Source organism: Aythya marila, assembly GCF_965140915.1.
Source record: "Aythya marila genome assembly, chromosome: 5".
Classification (NCBI taxonomy): Eukaryota; Metazoa; Chordata; class Aves; order Anseriformes; family Anatidae; genus Aythya; species Aythya marila.
The window spans coordinates 3,030,500-3,050,280 of NC_139046.1; the positions used below are offsets into that span (position 1 = coordinate 3,030,500).

General features: G+C 61.2%; 1 protein-coding gene across 2 annotated transcripts; it reads left to right on the plus strand.

Moving 5' to 3' along the window:
- The first annotated feature begins 1,423 nt into the window (after nt 1-1,423).
- FRMD6 (FERM domain containing 6) lies at nt 1,424-18,095 on the plus strand. 2 transcript variants are annotated; one of them, XM_082761710.1, is made up of 14 exons: nt 1,424-1,503; nt 9,109-9,313; nt 9,795-9,885; nt 9,989-10,131; nt 10,821-10,897; nt 11,449-11,635; nt 12,322-12,477; nt 12,780-12,845; nt 12,933-13,001; nt 13,109-13,283; nt 14,389-14,712; nt 14,815-14,946; nt 15,478-15,569; nt 15,677-18,095. In XM_082761710.1, the coding sequence occupies exons 2-14, from the start codon at nt 9,215-9,217 to the stop codon at nt 15,959-15,961; spliced, it is 1,896 nt and encodes a 631-aa protein (XP_082617836.1). In that variant the 5' UTR covers nt 1,424-1,503; nt 9,109-9,214; the 3' UTR covers nt 15,962-18,095. The 2 variants fall into 2 exon arrangements, with proteins under 2 accessions (XP_082617836.1, XP_082617837.1); XM_082761711.1 differs by having other exon boundaries at nt 9,989-10,068.
- The last annotated feature ends 1,686 nt before the right edge of the window (nt 18,096-19,781 follow it).

Genomic DNA, 19,781 nt, shown 5'->3' on the forward strand with positions numbered 1-19,781 from the left:
TGCCTGTCCCCTTGGCTGCGGTGGCACCAAGCACGTGCCACCGGTGGCTTGACGGGGACGCGGTGTGCCACGAGCAGCAGCGAGCTGCAGAGTGCAAACGCTCCCTGAATTTTTCATGGAAGAAGAGAGCCCAAACCCGGCGCTTCTCCAGCCCCTTTCAGCTCTGCCGAAAGCCAGGCTGTTTTTTTCCATGAGGACAGCAGCAGCAGCAGCAGCGCGTCGGGTTCCCACTGCCGGCACCGCGCGCTCGCGTCGTGTAATTACCCGGCACGATCTGCCGGGCTGCAAACAGATTTCAGGAGCGAGCGTCAGGGTATTCGCAGCAGAGCTGCTCTTTATTTAGGTCTGGGAACGAGCGGCTGTTCTCTCCCACAGCCTCGCAGAGACTGCGGGGGCAGAGCCGGCCTCGCAGGTCAGCCCGAAAGATGCCTATAGACACTTAAAAGTGAGGAATAAATAACTACTCCCAAAACAAATCTCGCCATATGGCACTTCTGAGGAAGGAGCGCCGCGGAAGATGCTTTGCCCCTAATTTATGGCGCTGCTGCTGCTATTCCTGGCCCGGGTCAATGATGGAGCCCGGCCCCGTGTGCGCGTCGGCTGCCTTACGGGCACGGGGCACCCCTTACGGGCACCCTTGGGCCGTCACAAAAGCCAGCCTGACCCCCCCGTGGTCCTGCTGCCAGGACATTAGGGGAGGATTTTGTAGGAGCAGGATCCGGCCCCAATTCTGGCTCGGTTTGGTTCCTGAGGGCAGGCCTAGGGGGTCGCTGGCACGGCCGGGGGGGTGCTCAGAGCCCCAGGCACCGCACGCTGAGGGGTGGCAGCGGCTCCTCCACGGCTGGCTGGGGCTGTGGGAAAACCTGGGGGCTTTGGGGATTTTTTGGGGAGGTTTATGAGACATTGGGGCTTTGGGGGAAAGCTTTCTGGGGGTTATTTCTCGGTGGCATAGCAGCGGCCCAGGCACCACGAGTTTTTAAGAGGGGGGGGAAGGATGAGTGATGTGATGGGGCACAGGCAGAGCCTGGGGCTTCTGCTCCCAAGGGGCAGCCTCGGGATGGAGCTGGGGACCGCAGGGCTGGCTCAGGGGGTGCTCGGCTCCCCCCGCAGAGGCCAGGCGATGCCGGTGCCCCCGGGGGGATGCCCGGCTCCCTCCCGGCTCCCCCCAGGGGCTGCCCGCTCCCTGCGGCTATCAGCACCCCGCAGGCAGCTCAGCTCCCCCAGGACCACCCCTGGACCCCCTCCCCGGTGCCCTCCGTCCCCTCCCGGCCCCTCTCCGCGCTCCCCCCGGGGGCTGCCCGCTGCCCCCGGGCCGGCCCCGGCCCCTCGCCGAGGCTGGAGGGAGGCGGCGCCGGTGGCGCTCGGGGCGGTGCGGCTGGGGAAGGGGCGGGGGCGTCGGGCTGGGCTGGGCTGGGCTGGGCACGGCTCGGCACGGCTCCGCACGGCTCGGCACGGCTCGGCACGGCACGGCTCGGCTCGGCAGCGCGGTCCCCGGAGCCGCAGGTAGGTGCGCACCCGTGCGCCCCGCACCGCGCGCACGGCTCGGGCACGCTTTGGCACGGCTCGGCCGGGCACGGGCACGGCTCGGCACGGCTCGGCACGGTCCATCCGCCGCTCTCCCAACCCCGGTGCAACCCCCTGAGGTGCCCCGGGTGGGCTCGGGTGGCCGTGGGGGGCGTTTGGGGGCGGCGGGGGCCGGCGCGGCGGCTTGTTGCGCTTGGGGGCCGAGTTGGTGCCGGAGAGCTGCAAGTGGCTTCATTTTCCAGGAATGCGAGTCATTTCCTCTGGCCGGTCGCAGGGAGTTGAAATTTAACAGCGGCGGGGCTGCTCCGCCAACCCCCCGCCCGCCCCGCTCCGCTCCTCTCCGCTCCTCCGCCCGGCCCCCGGGACCCCTCGCCCGGGGCTGTGCTCGGCCCTGGGTCCTGCCCATCCGTGGCACCCCCTGCCCCTGGGTCACGCTCGCCCGTGGGCTGTGCTTGCCTGGGGGTCCCCTCACCCGTGGGTCCCATCGCCCAGGGGTCGCAGTCACCCATGGGTCCCATCGCCCAGGGGTCACGGTCACCCATGGGTCCCATCACCCGGGGGTCCCATCCTCACCCGGTCCCCTCCCCTTGTCTGTGGGTTACACTTCCCCATGGGACCCAGCACCCATGGGTGCCGTTGGTACCCTCACCGTGGGGCCTCTTGGCCATGGATCTTGGCCTCTGGGTGCCGCTCACCCATGGGTGCCCCTGCCTGTGGGTGCCCTCACCCCAGGACCCGCTCAGTCCCAGGGGAGGCTGCGTGGCCAGAGGGTCACCGGGGCGGGTGGGGACACGGGGGTGCCATGGCACGGAGCTGGGTGGCACCCAGCGCACCCGATAGCACCACTATGGCTCAGTGCCATGCTTCCCACTGGGGATGTGAACCCCCATCCATGAGGATAAACCCATACAGCCCCTTAACGAGGCCCTAAACGAGCTGGTGGCCCCATAGGGACTAGCGTTCCCACGAGGAGTACCTTTCCCTGCTGCTGCCACCGCGGCATCCCCAGGACATGCCACCGCTGTCACCTCGCAGGAGGGTGCCTTCGCTGTCACCTCGCAGTCCCAAATCAGCTTTTTTTCTGCTCGTGGCTGAGGCGTTTTCTGGTCATGAGGGTGTTTTTCGCTCGAAGCCAAGCTCAGCTTTTCCAGAACGGTTCCAGCCGCGCTGATTGCGCGCCGAGGGTTCCTGCTCTGCGCGGTTCCTGGGCTGGTTTGTGTCGGTGTTTTTCCACCAGGCTTGCTCGCACTCCCTAATTCTTAGACAGAGCGTGGATGGATTTGGTCTCTGTTGCCTGAAAGCGACGTTGTTTCGTTTAAAACTCCGAGTCCCGAAGGCAGATTGGGATTTGGTTATAGGTTAGAGGCTTTTTACTATCAGTTTGCAAAGGGGTTCTTTTTTTAAACTCGGTTTATTCAGGCTCTTTAAACCCAGAATCTGTAAGCAATTATTCCATTACATGAAAGTCAGTACACTGAAAAGGATTAATTCAGACCAGATGTAAAAATAAATGCGAATTTCAAATTAAGATGATGTCAGCTCCCTCCTGCTAAAAAAAAAAAAAAAGAAAATAAAAAAAAAAAAAAAGAAAGGCAGCGCTGTGGACTCCAGATGGAATATACAAATTATGGTTGTGGTTAAAATATCTGCCTGGTTGTTAATTTAGTTTTATGCTTTTATTTTTTTTTTTCTTTGCCTCTCTGAAAAGCAGGCTTATGATATTTTCCAAAGGCAGAAGGCTCTCCCCAGCGCTGCCGGGGAAGGGGAGCCGGGGAGGTGCGGGGTGGCTCCCCCAGCCCTGCTGCTTTTGGGGCTGCCCGGGGCGATTTGGAGCGTGGAGCTGCCCGGCCGCTCGCAGAGACCACGCTGCTCGCTCGTGGGCTGCCCAGCCAGGGCGTCTCTGCTCTTCCCCTCCAGTCCTGAGGATCCCCAAAATAATAACTTTGGCTTCATTTGCCCCAATCCGGAGCCGGAGGCAAAGGTGCCGCGGACTTCGGAGGGCGCAGATGGGGACCTGAAGGTTCAAGGCGCTGCTGTGTGCGTTTCGGCATGAAATGGGGCTGGTTTTGTGCAAAATGGAGCTGCGGGCTTGGTGCCTGGCATGCGTGCTCTTCGGGAAGCGATGCTGGGAGCCACCCAGTGGGGCTGAATTTGGGGAGCCCGCCGGCATCCCGTGGGGTTGTGGCTGGGTTCAGCACCCACCCCACGTGCTTTGCACCTCGCTGCGGACCCGGGGCAGGGCAGCGCTTCCCCACGTGCGGTTTTGAAGCCGTCTCCTTCTCTCCTGGGAAATCTCCCCTGTCCCGGGGCTACAATAAGTAGGATGGAGGCTTTGGGTTTGGGGCTTTATCCACGTGCACCCGGAGCGGGGACCGGTTTGGGCGCTGAGCCCCAGCTGGGCCGTGGCAGCGCGGCTCCTGCCCGGGAGCACGGCCATGGGATGGGGCTCCCAAAAGGGGTTTTTGCACAAAAATCTTCCGAGCCCTCCCAAAAGCCCTTTTCCTTGGGAAGGGGGACTTTTTCCTGGGGTCGGGGCATCACGCAGGCAGGACGCTGCCCTGGAGTTGGTGTTTTTTTTTTTTAACAGGGGCTTTCATGGTTTGGAAATGTCTCTTTCCGGCACGGGGAGGCCAAGCTGGCTGCGGGGAGGTTGCTCTGCTCCTTGCCTTGTGGCTGGAGAGCAGATCCTACAGCCAAACCTAGGGCCAAACCCCCGAGGATTTTTGGATACTGCTCGGGCTAACCCCATGGACGGAGCGGGCAGCGCTGCTTCCCATCCCCGGGCATCCTTTGGGGCAGCTGCTGCCATCCTGGGACCCGTGCTCCAAAAAACCCTGCCGTGGGGCTGGGGGAAGTTTCACAAAGCCCCGGAAAGCGTGGGGTGGGGGTGTAACAGGATGAAAGCACTGCTCAGGGTCTCGGGGTGCCCGCGCCGGGGTCCCGTCTGGCCGGGGCGCACAAAGCCCCGTCTGTTCCCCTGCCTCTCCTCGAATAACCCGCAGCAAGCAGAGCAGCGCCGCGTCTCCTCCTCCTCCTCCTCCTCCTCCTTCTCCTCCTCCTCCTCCTCCCGGCGCTGCCGCGGGGGATAATTGCTTCCAGCCGTGTGCCAGCCGGCCTCCAGCCCGCCTCGAGCCGTGCGCCTCCTCTCCGGCCTCCGAGCGGTCTGGGCGCCTCGCGGTGCGATTTTGGGCACCGCCACGGGACGGGGGTGGAGGTGGCTGGGCCAAACCCGGCTTTGGGAGGCTGAAAAATCAATGGAAGGAAGCCCAAGTGCCCCAGCTGGATGCTGCAGGAGGGAGAGCTGCTTCCCAGCGCCAGCGGGGAGGCGTGGGCTGCGTGGCCATCCCGGCGTGGGGGCACCTCCTCGTTTCCAGCCCTCCCAAACCGGGCAGAGCTGCAGGACACCAGCTTGGCCGGATGCGTGCGTGCAGCCCCGGCCTTGCCCCTGGTGAGCTGTCCCGATGGATCATCACCGCCAGCTTCCTTCAGGGCTCGGACATCTGCAGCAGCCAGGGGGGGAGCATGGATAAAGCCCCCCCGACCCGGTGGTGCCGCATCTGGGAGCTGTCGGCAGGCGTTGCTGGAATCCCAGAGGCCGGTGGTGAAGTTTTCCAGAAGGAAATAAAATGGAAGGGGCTGGTTCGTGAAACAGGAAAGGAAAACAGAGAAGAAAATAAAATTAAAAAAAAAAAAAAAAAAAGCAAAAAGCAGGAGCTGGCGGCCGGAGCCTGCCGAGATCCGTCTCCTGAGCGCCTCCGCTGCTGGTTTTAGTTTGTGGAGCACCGAGCCCAAAAGAAGGCAGCGAAGGCAGGAGGAATTGCTGTGCTGCGCACGGGTAACGCACAGCTGGGAAACTCCGTGCTCCCAGGCTGGATTGGACATTTTGCATGGCACAGGGAGCAATTTCCTGAGCCCCCGGCTCAATTTCCTGAGCCCCTCGGCTTGCCCCGGCTGCAGCGTCCCCGTTTTTGGGATTGTGCTCGTGTCCCAGCCCTTGGTGGCCGTACCCGGGTGTCCCCAGAGCTGCTGCACGCCGGTGGCCGCGGGGACCCCGGTGCTGCCCCGGCCGAGTCCCCAGCACCCCGACAGCTTTGTGGGGGATGAAGTAATGGAATATTTATAACCCGGTCCTTTTTCCCAGTGCAGGTCTCTTTCATCTGCCTCAGTTCGTTATGAGGAAACTGTTGAGTTCAGGAGGAATTGGAGACAATTTTAATTACGGGGTGACCGCAAGCGCGAATTAATCTCGCTTTTGGGTTCGCCGAAGCTGCGCTAAGTGACAGCCTCCAAACTTGTAATAACAGCTTGCGCATACCTGCGCCCTGTGATGTGGGGTAGAACCGACTCTCGGCTCTTCCAAACAAGAAATTCCTGCCCCGTGAATTCATCTTCCCATCCAGCTCTGCACTTTGTTCTGCCTTTCCTCTCCCTGCGCCGATCAACCCTTGCATAATCCCTTAATGCGCTGCTATTGTGGCTCCCCAGCGCACCCAAACAAAAGCCGGGGACCGGCGGCCGGCTTGGACGGCTGATAGGACAGAATTTACAGGGAAAAAAAAAAAGGAAATTGGTCAAATATAAACGTGACGGGCTCGAGGGATGCTGTTAAGGGACGTGCTTTCAGCGTGTGCCTTGTGCTGTGCTGCTTCTCCCCGCCTTGGTGGCAGCAGGAGGGACTCGTTGGTGACCGGTGCCACCCGCCAGCACCGTGACACCCGTCCTCGGGCATCCCCAGAGCCAAAATCACAGAAATATCACAACCCGAGAGCCAGCCACGTCCTCTGGGTCCGATGCACGTGCAGAGCAGCCTCGTTTGGCACGGCAAGGAGCTGTGTGCCGGCTTTAGGGAAGCAAAAACCCACCTCGGCCACGGAGTTCAGGCTATGCAAATCCCCGGCGCTGGAACGGGACCAGAATTGCTGCTGGCTGTGAGAGCCTGGCAAGCTGCTCCCCCGCTGCCAGAGCCCTCGCGTGCCCGTAGCCGTGCGTGCAGGACCCGCACGGGTTCCACACGGCGCGTGCCTGGGTAGCAGGGATGTTGGGAGCTGCTTTCTGGGCTTTATTGCACAACGTTTTCCTTCCAGGGCAGCTCTGTAAAAGCGTTCGTCCCGCGGCACCGGGGCAAGCACAACGGATCGAGGAATTTTCTCCCTGCCCCCCGGAGTCCTGGAGCGCAGGGAGGCTGATGTGGTGTCTGCAGTGCCTTCCCGTGATGTTTTAATGCTTTTTGCCCGAGCTCCCTTTAGCAGGAAAACCACCAGCGTGCCGTTCTAGCTGCGCCGTGGCTGGGAGAGCCACGAGTGCCGGCACCATGGGGCTGCTCCATGCCCAAACCCTGCACGGGTGCCAGCACCGCTTGGCTCTACCACACCTTGCCAAATCGCACGTGGGGAAGGTTTGCTGGGGGTCTCTGCGTGCACAGGGGCAGCTCTTGCTGGAAAATCGCGGGATCCGAGCAGAGCTCCCTTGCTGCAATCTCCTCTTGCCGTTCCCAGCCCGGAGCCGTGCGTGTTCGGGGCTCGTGTCAGCGCTTGTTTGGGCACACGGGGAGAAAAATACCTGTTTGCTGGGAATCTTAACAGCGACCACAGATAGACCGAGTTTGCCCCCGGCTCACGGTTAGCCAACAGCAGCACTTACCGGGTTATTTTCCTTTTTTTTTTAAGCCTTTCCACCCAGCGCCGGCGGGTATTTTTGGGGAGACAGCCGAGCGCAGCGCCCAGCCCGCGGCTGTCTCGGCGCGCCGGAGCAGCACAGGGAATGCGAGCTGACCTCGTGGGAAGGGGCAGCAGCTGCCCCAAAATAATGCCCTTAGCTCTGTGGGGGGACAGCTCACCCGGGAAGGGCTCGGGGTGCCCGATGGGTGCCTCTCACCCAGCTTGCGGACACCCTGGGGAAGCTCCGGCAGCTGGGGGGGGTCGTAAAGCTGCCCCGACACAGGGAGACAGCGTTCAGCAGGAGGATCTGGAGCATTTCCTCTACAAACACAGAAATGCGTGTTGTTTTTTTTTTCCTCCAGCGTTTTGCCTGCTCTCGCAGGCAGTGCCCTGCAGGGCGAGGAGTGAGTGTATGGCCTGGCGTCGCTCCCGGGGCACGGGCGGTTTTGCCAGGGCCCCGAAGATGTGGTTTCATTTCCAGGAGCTCTTCAGCCTTCTTCCTCGGGGCTGGGCCGGCTGCCAGCAGCCCGGCTGGAGGAAGGACCCGCTTATTTCTACCCGGAAAGTCAAAAATATTCTGTGCTGTGGCTGCAGCAGGAGGATGCTCGGGGGCTGTGGGGCACCCATGGGTGGCAGCGGGGTGCCGAGGGCGCCGTGCAGCGCCTGCCCCTGGGGCACGGCGCCCTCCCCGCTGTTGGGGACGCTCACCAAATGCCTTCAGCCCCGTTTCCTTCCCTGCTGTGATTTTTAATGAACCCCGAAAGCAGCCTGGCAGCTGGGCTGCTTGCTTCGAGTCGGGATCGAGCGTGTCCGGGCACGGGCACGGTGCACAGAGGCACGGGTGCGGTGGCACGGGTGCAGTGCCCGGCCACGACGCATGGGCACAATTCAAGTGTGCAATGCACGGCCCCGTTGCACTGCTCTGGTGCACGGATTTAATGCACGGCCACGTTGCACAGCCACACAACACCTCGCTGGGCTGGACCCTCCGTGGCAGAAGAGCTTCACCTCTGGGTTTCCCAACTCGCCCTCACCGCCAGCAACCACCTAGCGCCAAGTCACCTCGGGGCACTTCTTCCTCCGCTGTAAAAATCTCCGAGTGGAACTGTTTTTGGAAGCCAGGCGTGTTTTTGTTTAGAGCAAGGCTAATACTTGGTGCAGAGGGAGACGCTGTCGTGTCCTCGGTGCCAGCGCAGAGCTGCTGGTTAGGAAAAGCAGCGAGCTAGCTGGGGTTTTAAAGATCCCTGCTCATTGTTTCACGCCGGCGTTTGCGTCCCCGGGGACAGCTGTGGGATGAAGAGTGCTTAAGGAATATTTGCCCTTGAAAATAGGATAAAACCCAGTTGCCTGTGGTTGGTGCTGGGACGGGTTTGTCTTGGCCCCGGTCCCGACTCAGGCGAACGCAGGGGATGAGCGGGCAGGGGGCGAGGGCTGCTGGCTGCCCCGTGCATCCCGTGGGGCTCTTGCAGGGTTTGTCTGAGCCCTGCAAGAAATTGGGGCGGTGCTGGAGGGGCACGGGGCTGCTGGGGGGGGGCACAGATCCTAAATCCAGCCCCCACTGATCTGGGGCTTTCTGCAGCTCGCCGCGAAACCTCCCGCGAGGCAGCGCCGCGGCGGGCCAGCCTGGTTTGTTCCCAGCACAAAGAGTTTTTTATGATGGCTGCGATGCCCGGAAAGCCTCTTCGGAGGTTTTTCCAAAACTGTAGCCGGGAGAAGAAACCCGCTGCTTCAGGCTTTTAGGGCTGGGCTGAGACCCCACGCTGCCCAAACCACGGCGGGGCACGCTCGGGTGTCCCCTGCCACCTCTTGGGGGGGGGGACACCAGCTTAATGGGAGGGGATATGATGGTGGGGGCCTCCTGGGGAGCTCATCATAAGGCACAGGACAGGGAATTTGGTGCAGGGCTCACTGATCCCATGTCCCACAGGGATGGCGCCCGCGGGGACCGAGGCCGCCCCGGCTCGCCGGTGAGGTGCCCGCCGCCTGCCCCCAGCCCCAGCCCGGCCGCTCGGCGAGGGAGAGCCCGGCCCACGATGAACAAGCTGCCCTTCCACAACAACCGAGTCATGCAGGACCGCCGCAGCGTGTGCATCTTCCTCCCCAACGACGACTCCCTCAACATCATCATCAACGTAAGGCGGCGGCGGATTGGGGACCCCCCCCTGTTCCCGCTGAGCACGGCCGCTGGCGTCGCCCCGCGCCTCTTTTGCCAGCTCTCCTCTCACTTCTGCTTCTCATTTCGAGCCCCCCCTGCCCTCTCCTCGCTGCTGAGACCCCCATGGGTTGTTCCCCTTGAAGGTGCTTTACGCTCTCCTGCTGCTTCTTCGTTCCGTGCGCCGCTTGCTGAGCTTTTCGTTGGCTGCTGGCCGTGAAATTCCCACGCTCTGCTGATTTATTTTTTTACTCAGCGCCACCCGATATTCCACTTTCTGCCCCCAAAGCAGGCTGCTTGCACCACCTGCACTCAAGCTGCCCCAGCTGCGCGTATCCCACATATTTGGGGGGGGGATTTTGTCCCCGTGGAAAAGACCCAGACCCCCCCCCGGTGAGCGCGCCGGGGGCCACGGCAGGGTTTCGGTGCCGGTGCGACGGGGCTCGTGCGTGCATCCACAGGTGAAGATCTTGTGCCACGAGCTCCTCGTGCAGGTGTGCGACCTCCTGAGGCTGAAGGACTGCCACCTCTTCGGGCTCAGCGTCATCCAGAGTAAGTCTGGGGCTGTCCCACCCTCCCCGGTGCCCGTCCCCGGTGCCGTTTGGGCGCGTGGACGCGCCGGCCACTCTCACCCCTGTCCCCAACCCCCCGGCAGACAATGAGCACGTGTACATGGACCTGGCCCAGAAACTCTACAAGTACTGCCCCAAGGAGTGGAAGAAGGAGGCCAGCAAGGTCAGCGGTGAGGTGTTGCATGGAGAGATGACGGCACTAAGGCCACCTCTGTCCCCGGCGCAGGTCACTGTCCCTGCGCAGCTGCGGGGGGCGGGGGGGAGGAACGCGTTTTGGGGCGGGGGGGAGGAGGGGGAGCGTGCAAACCCCGAGGGGGCTTGGTGGCCGTCACCCCCGTGCCACCACGTGCCCCAGCTGTGGACCTGTCCTCTACATTAATTTTTTCCCCAGTGGTTTTTTTCCTCTCTCATTTCCCCATATTTCAGCAGAATTTCAGCTGAAATTCAATTTTTTTTTTTCATATTTAAAATCAAACATCCTTTTTTTTTTTTTTTTTCCTTTTTTTTTTTCCCCTTTTTTTGTTTCATTTTTTGTTTCCTTTTTTTTTATTTTTTTTTCCTTTTCCCAAAGCACCTTTTCATCATTTTCAGTGCAGCCTGCACGGGGAGCTCGGTGCGAAGGCTCCCGTGCTGCTGCGGGGACTGGCGAAGGGGACAGGGAGGGATGGAAGAGGGACAGCAGCATGGGGGAAAGTGGCTGCAGACCCTCTGGGGGTCTCAAACCCAACCTCCACCTTCTTTAAACCCAAATCCCCTTTGTTTTTTCGGATAAGGCAGATTTGGGGAGGAAAACATGGTGGTGGGGAGGGGAACCGCCAAGGCAGACCTCGTGCTGGGGGTGCCGGAGCGGGGACCGGGGGTCACAGCGTGAAAACGGGATCCCCGTAGGAGCCCCGAACGCCTTCTGTGTTTCAGGGGATCGACCAGTTCGGCCCCCCCATGATCATCCACTTCCGAGTGCAGTACTACGTGGAGAACGGCAGGCTGATAAGGTGAGGGCTGATAAGGTGATAACCGCGCGCGGGGGGGCTCGTGGCGCACCGGGCTGCGCCTGGGCAGTGCCAAAACCCTGCAAAAAAAACCCTACAGATTTTTATGAAAGTAACCCAAAATAGCGTGTCCTCTTTCAGGAGTGTGCAGGCACCCAAAGCTCGCCCCTTTTTGCCGTCCCTGTCCCTAAATCTGTTCGTGTGCCAAGGGACCCCGCGCTCCAAACCTCCCTGCAGGGACTATCAGGGACGCATCTCCCCCCTGGTGATGAAGGAGCCATTTTTGGGGTTGGGGGCTGCGATTTAGGATTTTATCCCTCTCCAGCAAGCCAGAAGGGATCTTGACATCTCCTTTCAGCATAAAAACAAGACATCTGCAGGGCCTAAACCACCTCCGTGCCGCGCCGGGACCCGGTGGCCGCGCGGCGGTGCCGTGGCAGCGGCTTTCATTTCCCAGCTGCCGACTGGGGGTGCTGCGAGGGGGTGCCCGCGTGGACCTCGTGCCGCCGTCGGCTCCCCAGCACCCCCTCCCCGAACCCTCTCGCCCCCTGCAGCGACCGGACGGCGCGGTACTACTACTACTGGCACCTGCGGAAGCAGGTGCTGCACTCGCAGTGCGTGCTGCGCGAGGAAGCCTACTTCCTGCTCACCGCCTTCGCCCTGCAGGCCGACCTGGGGGATTTCAAACGCAGCAAGCACTACGGGAAGTACTTCGAGCCCGAAGCCTATTTCCCTGCCTGGGTAAGCCCGCTGCTGCCTGCCACAAGGATAGCCCGTGTCCGCGGCACCTCCTGCCCGCTCTCTGCGCCGCTCGGGGTTTGTTTCAGGGGAAGGGGCGATGCTGCTGGCTCCTCGGCTCCAGCCTTGTCCTGGTTATTAATAACCGGTGACAACTGCTGGGGCTGCAAATAGCTCTCGGGGTCAGCGTGGTGGTGCCACAGAAGGGGATTTTCCTGTGTTTGCTACGGGGATGCCATCTACGGGGGGTTTCCCCTCGCGCCGCGCCGCCCGGCCACCCTCACGTGCCCTCCGTGGCCCGCCCAGGGCATCCCGCAGCCAGGACTGCTCAGGACGCCAGGGTGGCAGGATAAATAAATCACAGAATCATAGAAAATCACATAAAAGGTGTAGGCACTGCTGCCCGCTTTGATTGATGACTAAAATTTCTTGGGTTTGCCCCAAATCTACCAGTTTCCGTGGTTTTCATACATGCTGGGGAAAAGTGACGGCCCCATGGCCGTGCCCAGTGGGAAACCCTACAAGGAGGAATGTTTGGCCCCTGTATTTATCCTATTCTTACCACCAGAAGTTGAGCACTACAGGGATGGGGAGCTCGCAGGTCTCTAGGATGGAAGGCGCTGCTCTGCTTTGCCTCTTCCCCTGGCCTCGCCCCCGCTCCCCTCGACACCCTCCTCGCCTTCAAACAGGTCGTGGCCAAGAGGGGCCGGGATTACATCCTGAAGCACGTCCCCAACATGCACAAGGACCAGTTCGCTCTGACGGCCTCCGAGGCCCACCTCAAGTACATCAAGGAGGCCGTGCGGCTGGACGACGTGGCCGTGCACTACTACAGGCTCTACAAGGTGAGAGCCCCCGCTGAAAGTGGGGAGGAGAAGTTTGTCTCCGGGGCATGGCACGTATGGAGAGCGCCTGAGCACGGCGAGGAGGCACGTTGTTGAAAAGAGCTGGAAAAATGGTTTAAACTACCTTTTTTCCAGCCATTTGTGCCTTTCAGGGAGATGCGCGTGGGCGAGCTGCGGCCACCCGCGTGGCCACCGTCACCGGCGTGGTGCTGGTGCTGGGTGTGCTCAGGCACAGAAGTGCCCCAGCCTTAAAAAAGCTGCAAATGGTGTATTTAAAAGCCTCTCATTTCTCTCCCTTCCAGGACAAGAGGGAGGTGGAAGCCTCCCTGACGCTGGGGCTGACCACGAGGGGCATTCAGATCTTCCAGGTATGGGGCCGGGCAGCGCCCAGGGCTGGGCTCCATCCCTGCGGGCTCCCCGTGCCCTCATTTCCTCAGCTTCGCCTCTTCTTGCAGAACCTCGACGAGGAAAAGCAGCTGCTCTACGACTTCCCCTGGACAAACGTGGGCAAATTGGTGTTCGTGGTGAGTGCGGGGCCACGTGCGTGCCGGGCTGGCTCACTTGGGGTGCTCCAGCTGGGGTGCAGGACGCCGGTGCCACCCTTGCTGAGCTTCCCCTGGTTCGTGCACAGGGCAAGAAGTTCGAGATCCTTCCCGATGGGCTGCCCTCGGCCAGGAAACTCATCTACTACACGGGCTGCCCGCTGCGCTCCCGTCACCTCCTGCAGCTGCTCAGCAGCAGCCACCGGCTCTACATGAACCTGCAGCCCGTGCTGCGCCAGGTCCGCAAGCTGGAGGAGAACGAGGGTAGGTGCCGGGGGGGCTGCCCTGCAAACCCTGCCCCTGCCGGGCTCGCTGCCCAGCCTGGGGATGGAGGAGACCCCATGGGTCCCCTTGATGGTGCGTCAGGGTGGTCCTGGTCCTGGTCCAGAGTCGGGCTGGGGGTGGCCAAAAGTCCTCTCCTGGTTGGGGTGGGTGCCTGTGGATATCCCCGGGGTGCTGAGGGATGGGTGCGAGCCCTGCTGTGCTCCACAAGGGCCCAGTTCCTCCCAGTGCCTCAGCACGGCGCTTCCCAGTGCCCCATGGCCCTTCCCCAAGCTCGTAAGACCCTTGTGGAAACAAACAATCCTCTCCTCCTTCTCCTTCTCCTCCTTCTCCTTCTCCTTCTCCTTCTCCTTCTCCTTCTCCTTCTCCTTCTCCTTCTCCTTCTCCTTCTCCTTCTCCTTCTCCTTCTCCTTCTCCTTCTCCTTCTCCTTCTCCTTCTCCTTCTCCTTCTCCTTCTCCTTCTCCTTCTCCTTCTCCTTCTCCTTCTCCTTCTCCTTCTCCTTCTCCTTCTCCTTCTCCTTCTCCTTCTCCTTCTCCTTCCTCCTCCTCCTCCTCCTCCTCCTCCTCCTTCCCCTCTTCCCCTTCCCCTTTTCTTCCCTTTTCTCCTCTTCCTCTTTCCCTTCCTCCTCCTCTTCCTTCTCCTTCTTTCTTCTTCCCCTTCCTCCTCCTGCTCCTTCCCCTTTTCTTCCTCCTTCCCCTTCCCCTTTTCTTCCCTTTCTTCCTCCTTCCCCTCCTCCTCCTCTTTCTTCTCCTTCTCTTTCTTCTTCTTTCTCCTCCTCCTCTTCCCCTTCCTCCTCTCCATCTTCCTCCTCCCCCTCCTCCTCTTTCTCCTCCTCTTTCTCCTTCCCCTTCCTCCTCTCCATCTTCCTCCTCTTCCTCCTCCTTTTTCTTCTCTTCCTCTCCTTCCTCCTCCCCCCCGGAGGCAGCGCCCAGCACCTTTAGAGCTCCTCACCCACCTCCCCCAGCCCCGCGTGCCCCCGACGGAGCTGTCTCCCATCACGCCACCCCTTTGGGTTTGGGTTTGTCATCCCGTGGGTGGCTTGGGGTTGCCCTGTGGGGCTCAGGGTGCCCCGTACCACCCTGGCAGAGAAGAAGCAGTACCGCGAGTCCTACATCAGCGACACCCTGGACCTGGACATGGAGCAGCTGGAGAAGCGCTCGCGGGCCAGCGGCAGCAGCGCCGGCAGCCTCCGGCACAAGCGCCTGTCGCGGCACTCCACGGCCAGCCACAGCAGCTCCCACACCTCGGGCATCGAGGCCGACCCCAAACCCCGCGAGACGGGGGCCGAGGAGGCCGGCGTCCACCGCAAGCTCAAGACCTGCAGCTCCATGACCAGCCACGGCAGCTCCCACACCTCCGGCGTGGAGAGCGGGGGCAAGGACCGGCTGGAGGAGGACTCCCAGGATGAGGGTGAGCGACCCCAGAGCCTCGGTTCCCCACCCTCGAGGGCTCTTGGGGTGCTTCTCCTCGCTCACCCGTCCCCATAAATCCCCCCCCCCTTGCCCCGAGCAGAGATAGAGATGCTGGTGGACGACCCCCGGGAGCTGGAGCAGGCGGGGGAGCTGGCGCTGGAGGTGAGCCCCGATATGTGCGTCTACATCACCGAGGACATGCTGCTGTCGCGCAAATTCAACGGGCACTCAGGTAACACCAGCTGGTCCCCTCCTCCCCTGCCTTTCCTCTTCCACGTTTGTCTTGCTGTGGGACAAAAAAAATTGAGCCCGAGTGTCCCCTTGGGAATTTTCGGGTGCCCGGTGGGTGGAGGGGAGGATGGGGCACGTGCAGCCGGGTGAAAATGCGAAAAGCCCCGGAAAGGTGTGGGGTTTTCTTGGGGGAGGGTTTGCTTTAAGTTTTTTTGGGGGGTGCACGTGGAAAGGAAGCACAAACCCGAGCAGCGAGCTCCTGTGACAGCGGGCAGGGGGTGGCAGGAGTCTTGTGGGGCCGCCGGGAACGAGGGCAGAGGTGCCCTGGCCGGAGCCAGAGGTGGTTGTTGGGAGTCATTTCGGCTTTGGGTGCCGTTTGGGTGCCGATTTGGGATGCTTTGTGGGTGCAGAGCCCTGGGGGTGCCATCCAGCTGGGGGTGCATCCCAAAGCAATGGGGTGGGCACCCCAAGGGAGCCGCAATGCCACGAGATAACCTTCACACCCTCCTCTTCCTCTCTCTCCCCGGCGCAGGGCTGATCGTAAAGGAGCTCAGCTCCTCCACCTCCAGCTCCTCGGAGACGGTGGTGAAGCTGCGGGGGCAGAGCACGGACTCGTTACCCCAGGTAGGTGCCACCCGTGGCACTCCTCGCCCCGCGTCCCCTCTCCTGGGGACGTTTGGGTCTCCCTTTCCCCGAGGACCCCGGCTCCTGACGCCCTTCCTTCCACCCAGACGGCGTGCAGGAAACCCAAAACCTCGACGGACCGGCACAGCCTGAGCCTGGACGACATCAGGCTCTACCAGAAGGACTTCTTGCAGCTGGCCGACCTGTGCCAGGACACGGCGCAGAGCTACACCTTCGGCTGCGGCCACGGCCTGGCCGAGGACGGCCTCTACTGCCACGGCTGCCTGGCCCAGCAGTGCCTCAACATCCAGGAGGGCTTCCCCGTCAAACGAACCAGCAAATACTTCTCGCTGGACCTGACCCACGACGAGGTCCCGGAGTTTGTCGTCTGAGCGCGGCGGGGCCGGGACTGGCCGCTGTGTGTCCCCGTCCCCGTCCCCCCCCCCACCATCTCCCCGGCAGCCTTTTGCCTCTGGGAATGGTTTGTGCAGAGCACAAAGTCCTGGTTGGCCTCGGAGGAGCACAGCTCGCTTGGCCAGCCCCCGTTTTCCTCAGTGCCTCGGGGCAAATTTTGGTTTTCTCCCCTCCCGGCCCCTTCCCTTCGTGCTGCTGCTCGGTGGCGAGGAGATGCTGGGAAGGAAAGACCGGATTGCTGCGCCCAAGCCAAGCCAAAGAGATGTAAATCCCCTCCAGGCCAGTATGGGAAGCAATAAGCAGCCGGGGATGTCCCTGCTCGGGGAAGGGACAGTGCCCGAACCCAGATCTTCCAAAAAAAAAAAAAAAAAAAAACGCGCTGGAGCTCGGTCCCGGTCCCGCTGGGGGACGCGGGGCGAGCGGGGCCTTCAGGCCTTCACGGAGCTTTATTTAAAGAAAAAAGAAAAAAAAAAAGAAACCAAAAATACTGCACCCAAGAAAACCCAAAGGAAAGGAGAACGGAGAAGGATGGGTCACCCGTGACGACGCTGCAATAACGCTCCCCGGCTAGAAATCCCGTATATAAATATATCCAAGTACGTATGTTTATATATGGCCGGATCCCACAGACCCGTTTTCAGTTTGTTTCTGCGCTGAAATGCCTTTTGTACAAAGGATACGCCTTCCTTTCACGAAGCATACAGACAATCAGTTTGTTTTTGTTTTTTTTTTCCAAGCACTAAGAGACTTTCCCAGCCAGGAGAAGGCGCCTGCAGCCGCGCCGGGAGCGTGGCTTTTCCCGGCGCGGTCTCAGCTCCGATTTACCACGGCTTTCCCTGCGCCCTTCAGGCTTTTACGCTTCGAACGGCTCTGCCAAAGGACGGTGGCCACGTGCTGGGAAAAGGCACCCGTTTTTTTGTTTTTTTTTTCTGAGAGCATCCCCGGGAAGGAAGGTGCAAGGAGGGGAAAGCAGCGGGGCAGCGCGTCCTCGCAGCACAACGCCTTCTCGGGCGGTCTTTTTACCGAGAGTTTAGCCGTCGACAGCCAAAGTTTTACCCTGTTTTGATATTACCGCCTTTTTTTTTTTTTAAAACTGGAAACTTTTCTTAAAAAAAAAAAAAATATTTTATAAATAAGCACAATCTTATTTTTCTAAGAAATGTTCGGAGTGGGGGGGGATCGGTACCAAAAAAAAAAAAAAAAATAGCGGAGCGGAGCTGTCGGCACGGTGCCAAAAAATCGGGGTTATTGCTACGGGGGAGCTGGGCGGGAGGGGTGGGCACGGTGGGACTGATGTGTGTCATGGGAAAACGATGTAGGGATGCCAGCAGGAGGCTGGGGACCCCGTGGAAATCCCCCCAAAACCCACCCAAGGCAGCGGTGGGATGCTGCGTGGGGGCTCAGGGCCCTGCGTCGCTTTTTGGGGACCCCAAAAGGCCGAGGGATGGCTGTGACGCCGCATCCCGGGCTGGGGTGTTGGGGTTTGCTACAGACAGCCACCGTCCCTGGGTGGGTTACGGTGTGCTGAGGGGGTCGGGAAATCCCCCAAATTCATCCCTGGCCTCTTCCCCTTCCCTGCGAGGCTGCAGCGTGAACCATTTGGGCACGAAACGCGCAAATTGGTGATGGAGGAGCGTGGGGGGGGAGAGTGGCAAGCTCAAGGCCTCGCCGTCCCTTTCCCTACCTCATCCCACAGCCAAAACTGAACCAGAGCAGCTCCCCAAACCCAACACCAAGCACGCAGCCCAGCACCAAGCAAGGTGTGGGGTGAGAGGCCAACGTGTGCCCGGGGGCTGCGGGGTGCAGAGGGTGCCGCGCGGGTCCGGGGCCGCTGTGTGGGGTGGGATGGGGCGTTTTGGGGTTGTCGGTGGCCTTTTGAGGTTGGTGCTGGTCCCTTGGCAACACCGAGCTGTCCTCGTGCAGGAGCTGCATAGTCCTTTCTGTGAAAGGATCCCCCTGTCAGGGCGACGCGAGAGCGCAGTGACTGTGTGGCGAAAGCCAAACCCGAGTGAAACGGCCCCAAAACCCCAGCGCCGTGTCATTTGTGTAACGAGGAGGTTTGTCGGGCGCCTTGTGCGGTGCGGCCGGAGGTGACAATAAAAGTGCCCCTTGTTTGCATCCCCTTGGCTCGTGGCGATTTGAGGATCGAAGAAGGGATGGAAGGCGGAGGGACGGGGCGCACGAGAGGCTGGGGGGGGGGTCCCCAGCCCTGTCCCCCTGCCCTGTCCCCTGCCCGCTGCTGGCAGCCGAGCGGTGGCATTTGCTGCCATCCTGTGGCCGTGTCCCCGTCCCCATCCTGCGTGGGGAGCCCTGGTCCTGCAGGAGGGGACAGGCAGCGGTGTGACAGCGTGGTCATCCTCCACCGTGCTGCCTGCGCCCCAGCTCCAGCGGGGTGAGCTGGCCCCTATTAACACCAATTAACACCCGGTTTCCTGCAGAAGATGACGGTGACGATGATGGTGGTGATGAAGATGAGGTGCCCGTTGATGCAGCATCGCTGGGATGTGTCCCCCAGCGGGTGCCACCACCCTGTGGTCACGGGTGTCACCGTGTGCCGTGCCAACCATGGGGACAGCGGGGTACTGCCACCCGCCTGCAGCCTGGGCACCCCTGGGACCCACAGGAGAGCCTGTCCCATGGGACGGGGACAGGGATGGGGACACGGACACGGAAACGGACAGGGACAATGCTCTGTGCCCCCAGCATGAGCACATCCTTGCTGTCCCATCCCTAGGTGCCCTCAGTGTCCGTGGTGGAGGCATCCACAGGCTGCACCTTTTCCGTGGGCTCCGAAAATATTTGTGTGTACCGGGGACCCCCTTTGTCCCCAGAAATAGCCCTCGGCCTTGGTGGGAATGTGCCCAGAGGAGGCAGCGGGTGGGCACTGGTCCCTGTGGGCTTTCCATGGCTCCCTGCTGCATTTCGGAGCAGCCTCGTGCAGGAGGGACGGGCACAAGGCGGTGCACGACATTTTTGGAGGGGTCTGCGTTGTGTGCTGCTAAGTATAGCCTCCAGATTCCATCGCCGGCCTATAAAAACCTGCATTTCCCTCGAACCAGATGTCGAATCCTTTTTATTTTCGCAGCGCAGCAGGCGGCAGCCCCACGGCTGGGGCAGAGCCAGCTCGCTCCCCTCCTGCAGGCTGCGCCCAGCGAGCGCTTTTCCACGGATCCCGTGCCATCCAAAGGCATCTGGGGGCTTTGTCCCTCTTCCGAGGGCTTTGTCCCCATGCAGGGGGCTTCGTCCCCATGGGGGGAGCTCCAGGGGAAGGGCTCCTCCAGCTCCCATCCCTCTCCAAGCTCTTTTTTTGGGCCGCCCTCGTGCCCCCGGTGCCGGCAGCCGCCAGCTTTCCAATTTCACAGGTTGGAGCTCGCTGCGAGGTTGGGGTTTCGTCTCCAGGAGCTGCTTCTCCTCCAGGCTTCGCACCCCCTGCCATCGTTTCTGGCAGCCCAGGAGCTGCAGTGTGCGAACGGGGCGGAACGGGGCGACGTGGGACTGGTTACGCTCAAAAGCCAAAAAAAAAAAAAAAATGGGAAAACTGGATTTAAGGGGAAAAAAAAATCAAATACCAAGAGGAGAAGCACTTTGGAGGTGAACCGTGTTGATTTAAGGAGACAGCCCGGCGCAAAACGCCCTGCAAAGGGCAAAACGCCCTGCGCCCCCCGCTCGGTGTGGGGTTTTGGTGCTGGGTGTTCCCCTGGGGGGTCAGATCCAGGCTTGTCGGGGTGCCTGGCTGAGCGGGTGCCGTGCGGTGCTTGCAGGGCAGCCTCGGAAATCAGTCACCGGCGTTGCTGTGGA

Coding starts and splice junctions, on each gene's coding strand:
- FRMD6 (XM_082761710.1), top strand. CDS start 9,215: ATGAACAAGCTGCCCTTCCACAACAACCGAGTCATGCAGGACCGCCGC. Junction 11,636..12,321: donor AAGCCTATTTCCCTGCCTGG/GTAAGCCCGCTG, acceptor GCCTTCAAACAG/GTCGTGGCCAAGAGGGGCCG. Junction 14,947..15,477: donor CAAATTCAACGGGCACTCAG/GTAACACCAGCT, acceptor TCCCCGGCGCAG/GGCTGATCGTAAAGGAGCTC.